The sequence below is a fragment of the Cyprinodon variegatus genome, unplaced genomic scaffold (assembly GCF_000732505.1).
Source record: "Cyprinodon variegatus isolate N-32 unplaced genomic scaffold, C_variegatus-1.0 Scaffold715, whole genome shotgun sequence".
Classification (NCBI taxonomy): Eukaryota; Metazoa; Chordata; class Actinopteri; order Cyprinodontiformes; family Cyprinodontidae; genus Cyprinodon; species Cyprinodon variegatus.
Window position 1 is genome coordinate 104,362 of NW_015151168.1, and position 8,123 is coordinate 112,484.

An 8,123-nucleotide genomic window follows, 5' to 3' on the forward strand; every position below is an offset into this window, starting at 1 on the left:
TCTGCAGACTGAGATGGGAAATATTTAGCGACGGACCAGAGCCAGTAAAGTCTTTTTCAGCTTTCTGTCCGTGAGCTTCTGTGTGATATTCTACATGTTAGAATCATCACTAAATAACCTCCCTTCCCTCTGTTCATTCCTCTCTTTCAGTTCCTCGGAGTAGCCTTCCTTGGCATCGGCTTATGGGCATGGAGTGAAAAGGTGGGTCTTTTACATATTTAGGATGTAGAAATTGCAGTATTTAACTTTACGGCTCCTTACGCTCAGCAACATCTGTGAATAATCAGCAGGTCATTTTTCTTTAATTGCTCTCCTGGTGGAATGTCAGAATGGCTTTACAGAATCAGGAAGGAATGTCATGTTTTCCTGTGAGACATCCTGAAGAACAATAAGAGGATCTGATCCGATTCCTTTTACAGATTGATTCATTGTCTTGTACTAATGTTACCGGTACATATGGACTCTGAGCCCTCAGCTATTTTCACTTGTTTTATTTTTACTCAAAATCCTGGTATTGTGTGAAGGATAATTAGCTGAATCCTTGAGTACCTTTTTTTTAGCTGAATCAAATAAAATTTCCCCCAATATCATAGCCTGATATATGCGTAGCATTTTAATTCCCCAAACCTAATTTCTCTAGAATTGCTAAAAAAAAAAAAAAAAAAAAATCATATGTAAATGTTTCTTCTGCATAAAGGCAGGATATTTAACCAATCTTCCTGTGCTGTAGATTTTCTTCAGGGCTTTTTTTTTTTTAAAGCACAAACTCCACAATGTAATCTAATGGTTAAATGCTAAGATTGATAAATAATGTTCAAGAAGTAAAAAAAGGAAACACAATGAAAATAATTCACATAAAACCTTCAGATCAACACTTTGTATTGCAGGGGTTTGTGTGTCGGAAAGTGTAATTATGAAGTGCTAAATCTGTAACAAAACCCCCAAAACAATTTATTAATCTGCAATAAAATAATTATGGTTGATAAGAGACGGCATTAACAGGCCAGGCTCTGCATATCATCATGCCAACATTAGCAAACATTTCCAGTTCGTATAAACAAACATTACTAAAGATTATTTTAAATACCCTGCGTTAAATTATTTTAGCAAACATTACATATATAATTTATAACACAAGTTCATTTCAACTACTGATAGTGAACTGCTGTATGTCTAAAAACTAACATTACTAACATTACATGCCAATACCATCGTCTAACATTAGCTTAATAAGTAGATAAATTAAGTAAGCAGTTAAATTAGTATAATTAATTTTATTGATCCTGAATTTACTTTAAGATATTCATTCTCAGCTGAACAAATGTACATAAACCAAATAAACTTAATGTTGCTGATATTTTACAAATTATGCTTCAGTAGAAGTCACACACCCTCTACAAAACATACTATGTTTCCAGTTCTACAAAACATACTATGTTTTGCTTTGAAACAGAGCAAAATTGCTGCTGAAAGCAAATTATGAATGTTTGCAAATGAATTTTTGTGCTTCCTGACCAGGGTGTTCTCTCCAACATCTCATCCATCACGGATCTGGGGGGTTTTGACCCAGTCTGGCTCTTTCTTGTGGTCGGGGGAGTGATGTTCATTCTCGGGTTTGCCGGCTGCATCGGAGCGCTCCGGGAGAACTCTTTTCTTCTTAAGTTTGTAAGTCGACAATAGACTTTTTTTTTTTTTTCTTTTAAGTTTTCTCGCCACTTTTCCTTTACTTTTTCTCTTATCTTAAAGTATGAATGTTTTTCTTCTTTTGTAGTTCTCCGTGTTCCTGGGTATCATCTTCTTTCTGGAACTGACTGCAGGAGTCTTGGCATTCGTCTTCAAGGACTGGATAAAGAACCAGCTTAATTTTTTCATTAATAACAACATCCGAGCTTACAGAGACGACATTGATCTTCAAAACCTGATTGATTTCACACAAGAATATGTGAGCAGTCACCTTCTGTAATCACTTCTCTAATTTCACCCTGACATTGTTTAACCCTGGGTTTCTCACCTCTGTGGGACTTTTTGGCTTAAATCTCCAGCTGTCTTTGTGTCTCTCTGACCTTGCAGTGGGAGTGCTGTGGAGCTTTTGGAGCCGACGACTGGAATATGAACATATACTTCAACTGCACCGATTTCAACCCGAGTCGGGAGAAATGTGGAGTGCCTTTTTCCTGTTGCACCAAAGATCCAGCTGTATGTCTATTTTTCATAATCATTTAAATCTCATTTGTGGGACAAAGCATTAAGTGAAAACGTATTATTCTTGTAAGTGTTTAGCAGGATACTTTGAAACAACAGTGAAGGCTACATTGTGAAAGTCTTCTTTGCTGTAGAAAGCTTTGTCCTTTTACTGCAAGGCTGTCTGACAACGTCAACTGTCATGGCGAGCTTCCAAAACGGATGTCAAGGCGTCAGCACTTAGTTCGCTGTTAAAGCAGATGGGAGGAGACATTCAGCAGGGAGTTATTTTTTACTTTTGGACAGAAAAATACTCCTACAGCTACTCAATGAGCACTGCAAAATGCTGCAGCAAAACACCCTGTAATGAAAGCCGCTGTTTCTTTCATACCTGATTACATGCTGTTCTAATAATATTGATGTTAGATTAAAATAGTTAAATCTATCAACAAGTTTTCCTCAGTAATATGTGTACTGGTGGCTGGATTCACCAGCCACCAATGCACATTTTCAGTCACATTTATTCAGATAAAGACCAGGTGATCATGTGTTGTGATTAATATTTGAGCCTTTGATTGATGTTTTTGTTTAATTCTCTAAAACAACTATGACATTAGAGTTGAAACAATTAATCACATTTATCATGATTCATCTATCAACTAATTTGGTAATCAATAAAATGTTAACTAGAGTATAGCGAATAAAACATGTCTTAAACTGACAGAGCAACCCACTTATCCCACTCTATCCAGAACTCCTCAAGTGGATGTTTTAGTTTCATCTGGTTTAATTCCGTAATAAATCCTCTTTAAGGAACGTTTGCTATCCGATTATTAATTGAGTAATAAAAAAAAAGATCAATCAACTGGCAAAGTAATTATTTGTTGCAGCTCTTGACGGTATAACAAAGGACTAGCTTCCATAATTTTTTAGCTTTACAGAAAAGTGATCAATCAAAAGGCCAAAAGCACATCAATCAGAAGTAATGGATGTAGAAATCTACATTGACGTTTTTTTTAGGAAATTGTGTTCTAGTCTGATTGAGTGGATCTTTTTAGGGTTCTTGATTTATTTATTTTTGTTCCATTTAAGTGAAGATCTAATGTCAACTTTTTAAATAAAAGTATAAAAGCAGCAATGTGCATGTTTATAAAGTCACATATGAGGAGAGATCTCTTGAAGCAAAGAATTTAGTTTGTATCATTTTCATGTTCGTAAAGAAAACCAAAATCTTAATGCATATCAGCTTTGTGGATATGCTAGAGGTATTGATCTAACATTTTGAAAATGCTTTTTGTTTTATAATGACTGAAACTTAAAATCCGAAAGCAAAATCTATTCCTCTAATAACAGGTCATGCCTGACTAGAAACCTGTACGGTTACTGATATGCAGAAGAATGTCTACAAATCTTTTTTAAGGGCTTTCTTACACTTTTGATTTCGGCTACGTTCACACTGCAGCCTGAAGTGACCCAAATCCGATTTATTTTGCCCATATGTGACCTGGATCTGATCCTTTCATGGCAGTCTGAACAATACATATCCGATTTTTCCAATGCGACCCAGGCCACTTGGCTATGTGGTCCTGAATCTGATCTTTTCAAACGCGACCTGTGTGTGAACGGCAAGGTCGGATTCATCGGACCTGAACGTCATTAATACTCGACAAAGGTCACTATTCTGCGTCTTTCTACTCAGAAGCGGCAAGAAAAACAACAACCATGGCAGATGATGAGGAGAGCAGTATTTATGTTTAACCGTATTGAAAAGATTGTGTTTTTATGGTTCGACATACAGCTGGTGTTTTTATGATTGCAAAGGATCGCTAGATGCGCGCCATGTTTACTTCCGGAAAAAAAGAGCACGCTAGCCTGTGACGTCATTGCGTCTTCTACTGCGCATGCGGGACACTTGCGTTGTACGACTGCAGTTCACACAGGAGATCACATACAAGTCGCATATATTTGGAAATGTGAACAGCAACTTAAAAAAATTGGATTTCGCAAAAAAATCAGAATTGAGCATCAAGGCCTGCAGTGTGAATGTAGCCTTTTATGTGTGTTTTTACCTTTTTCCCCTTAATTTACATGTATGTAAAAATAAAAAGGGGGGTGTTGACCTTGTTGTTGGAGTTTGTGTCCTGCAAAGATTGCTGGTTACAAACTCAGACTTCCAACTTACCTTAAGGTTCACACCGGATGTGCTTTAGGCAGCAAAAAAGCACCTGCTGCTTAGGCGTTAATAAACAGTTTCAGAGGAGTGGTCATAGGGATCTACATCAGCAGCACTGTGTCCGTCTCCCTGCCAGCTTCCATTTCAGCTTCTCTGATTGGTTAATGTGGCGCATCAAGCAGCAAAAGTTCAGTTTTTCCAACTCCAGCAGCTGCTGCCTGTCCGTGTCACGTGCCTCAGACGCTCATGAGGCGCTGCTTCAGCTGCTCAGATGCATCAAGATACGCCTCTCCTGCTGCTCTAGATACACTGCAGGACCATTTGTTGATCCTTGATGCGCGTCAACCATAGACTTTGCATGCAAACCAGCTGCTTCTGCTGCTTCAATCGGATGCGGTGTGAACGTAGAATAACTCATTGCAGTAGCCCTGTGCTTCCTGAGGGATCGGTTAAACACAAAGGATAATTGAAAAAAATAACTTCACAAAGAAAATATGGGCCTCATTCAAATTGTTCTCCATTTCCATGCAAACTGCAGCAGTATGATTCATTCAGCTAATATCTGAACCACTTTTTTTTTTTTCCCCCAGGAGGATGTGATTAACACTCAGTGTGGATACGACATCCGTGCAAAGACAGTAAGTTTAAAGACAAACTCTGTTCTACGATTACGCTCGAACTGATCCTTAACCCTGGCAGATTTACATTTTCTGAGATATTTTTATTCCAACACACGTCTCTAACTAGTTCTAACAGTTCCTTTTTTAAGAGATCAAGCCAGAGTCCCTATTTGACTCTGATTAAGAACTCAGGAGGAAACTAAAGATCAGGGGGATCGCAAAGAGGCCATCTAACCCTAAAGACTTGGAGCTCATCAAGTGGAAACATGCATAAAACTGATCAGCAATTACAAGAGGTTTTTGTTTCTGTCAAACCTAAATGCAGCTGATTGGTCTGATTCAAATCAATATTAAATATAAATCTGCAATGAGTACTATTTGGGCTAAAGTATACAAGTTATGCTGAGATCTTCATTAAGGAGTTAAAAGTGGAAGTAAAAGTGTAAAAAGCAGAACAGCTCTTGGTTCTTTGGCTGCTGGCTGCCTGAGCTCCACCCTGGTCACAATAATCCTCTTTCATTACCCTTCCCAGCTCCTTGGTTTGCTGAATGCAGCAGCTGGCTCTCCATCAGTTGTAAGGGCGTTGTGTGGTATTACTCACTCGGCAGCAATGCAATGCGAATTGAACACCCTCCCACCTCCCCCACCTCATCATTAGCTTTGGCTGTTTTCCATAGCAGCAACATGTAAGGAAACAGCTCTGTTTGTTTTCTTGCCTTTGGATGTTAGCTGCAGTAGGGCAGTTTTAACAAGATCCAGTTCAGGAAAAACTGAATTTAGTTGTTAACAAGTGAAGGACATTGGAGGGATTTCACAACTTAAGATCAAAATAAAGCCATATGATTCAATCAAAGGAAACTGAACAATAAAGGATTACAAACCCCCCAAAAAACAACAGTAGTGGCATTTTACAATAAAAAACTTAAGTATCTGATGTGCTTTTAGCTTCAAATATAACTGATGATTTTTCTTTTCTTTTAGGATTCTGAGCAGAGAAACTTTATTTACATCAAAGGCTGTGTTCCACAGTTTGAGAAATGGCTTCAAGACAACCTGACCGTAGTGGCGGGCATCTTTATCGGAATAGCATTACTTCAGGTAGGGGGAGTGAGTAATCAGACCAGTTCACATGTGATGTTTTCTGTGTTTAAAACCATTCTAATGGTATCTGTTTGTGTTTTTTTATTTTAGATATTTGGGATCTGTTTGGCACAGAATCTTGTGAGTGACATTGAAGCTGTGAGAGAGAGCTGGTAAGTGACTATAGCTAATTTAAGAAACATGGGATGGGAGCTTTAGTTAAATCTATAGTCCCCCTCAATCAATGTCAGCCCTGGTAAATATCTGCAATAATCTACCTTTTATTAGATTGGCACAATCTAAAAAAAGCTTGACCCGTTTTCTCTATTGATGAACTTTTGTGATACCGTTGCCTGCTGTAGGACTCTTCTCATTATTAACAAGGGTTCTCATCAAGTTTTGTTGGTTGATTCTGATACGATCCATCCATCTTATCCCTGCTGGGGTCGTGGGGGGTGCTGATGCTTATCTCCAGCTGTCAATAGGCGAGAGGCAGGGTCTACCTGGACAGGTCGCCAGTCTATCGCAGGGCAACACAGAGACAAACAGGACAAACAACCATTTACTAAGGAAAATTTAGAGAAGCCAATTTACCTAACATTCGTGTTTTTGGACTGATGGAGAAGCCAGAGTACCCGGAGAGAACCCCAGCATGCAGAGGGAGAACATCAAAACTCCATGTAGAAGGACCCCGGGCCGGGAATCGAACCCCAAACATTCTTGCTGCAAGGCAGCAGTGCTACCCACTGTGTCACTGAGCAGCCTCTGATACGATCCATGACTTTTTATTGGACAGATAAAGATGATGACATTTACACAATATCTGCTTCTGGTGTGGGTAGACTTGATACATTGAAATAGCTATTTCTTGACTATTGCATCCACTTGTTTTTTTTTTTCCATTTTGAGGAGTGGGTAATACTTACAGGGTTTATGCCAGGTCTGAAATTTCATAAATAATAATCCTCTGAAACACATCCAGGTGTTCAATACTAGGTTTGGAGCTTCATTTATCTATGTCTTAAATAGTTTTGTTTATTTATCTGAGGCGTTTAACATCAAATTAATAAAATCCTCTTAATGAATATATTTTTTTCTACTATCATAAAATGATAAAAGGATACATTTGGTGATTCAGTTGTGCATAACTGTAAAGTGGAAGAAACTTTGTCATGGTGTTCGTATTCATCCAGCTCCTGCTTTGCTGCTAATAAATAATTTCCAGACCCTTCAGAAGTCAAATTATTATTCCTAAATTAGACACATAAATGCATCCATTGAATTAAACCCTCAGGGAAAATTATTAAGTGTCACGCTCACAAAAATATTTCACCCAAATTTTAAAATATCTGTCATTTTATTACATAACAGTTACCCATTTACTTTTTCTAATAATTTTAAGACAAAATTATTAAATAAATCTTCCTTCATTCATTAAAATAAATCCCCTAGTATTAATTTTTAGCATGTATACTTTATTATTTTTGAATACATTAAAGTTAGATTATACATTTTAAATAAATAAGCTTTATTACACTAATGAATATGGATTGTGTAAGGTTTATTTAATAGGTGCGTGTTAAAATCATCTAAAAAGAGAGTAAATGGGAATTTGTGAAGTAATTAAATTTCATAAATCTCAAATTTGGGTTAAATATTTCTGAGTGGACTAAGACCATGAAACACAACAGACAGGTCAGAGAGGAAGTTGTTTGTATTAGGAGACTGTCATGAAGAAATGGTTTTTAACCCTTGATGTTCAAATAGAGCACTGTTCATTCCATCATAAAACTTAAAACATTTGCATCATGAGTAAAAGCAGCAAAGAAAAGGCCAACCACTTAAACTGACATATTGGGGAAGAGGAGCTTTAATAAAAGAAGCAGTCAGGAGGTCCATTGTTACTCTGGAGGGGCTGCAGGGATCTATAGTGTAGCTCAGGTGGGAGAACTAGGAGTTGTAGCTTCTACAAATCTGGACCTTATGGTAGACGGTCAAGAAGAAAGCTTTTAAGTTCGGATCAACCAATCAGAGAAGCTGATCTGGGAGCTGACAGTGAGACAGACACA

General features: G+C 37.7%; 1 protein-coding gene across 1 annotated transcript in view; it reads left to right on the top strand.

Annotated features, from left to right (window-relative positions):
- The window catches only part of LOC107097679 (tetraspanin-5), a 13,992-nt gene that overhangs the window by 1,817 nt on the left and 4,052 nt on the right, over positions 1–8,123 (top strand). Inside the window, exons 2-8 of the mRNA XM_015394924.1 lie at positions 151–201; positions 1,519–1,665; positions 1,772–1,942; positions 2,071–2,196; positions 4,945–4,992; positions 5,956–6,072; positions 6,166–6,227. Of these exons, the coding sequence (XP_015250410.1) occupies positions 151–201; positions 1,519–1,665; positions 1,772–1,942; positions 2,071–2,196; positions 4,945–4,992; positions 5,956–6,072; positions 6,166–6,227 (722 nt within the window). The remainder of the gene's footprint in view (positions 1–150; positions 202–1,518; positions 1,666–1,771; positions 1,943–2,070; positions 2,197–4,944; positions 4,993–5,955; positions 6,073–6,165; positions 6,228–8,123) is intronic.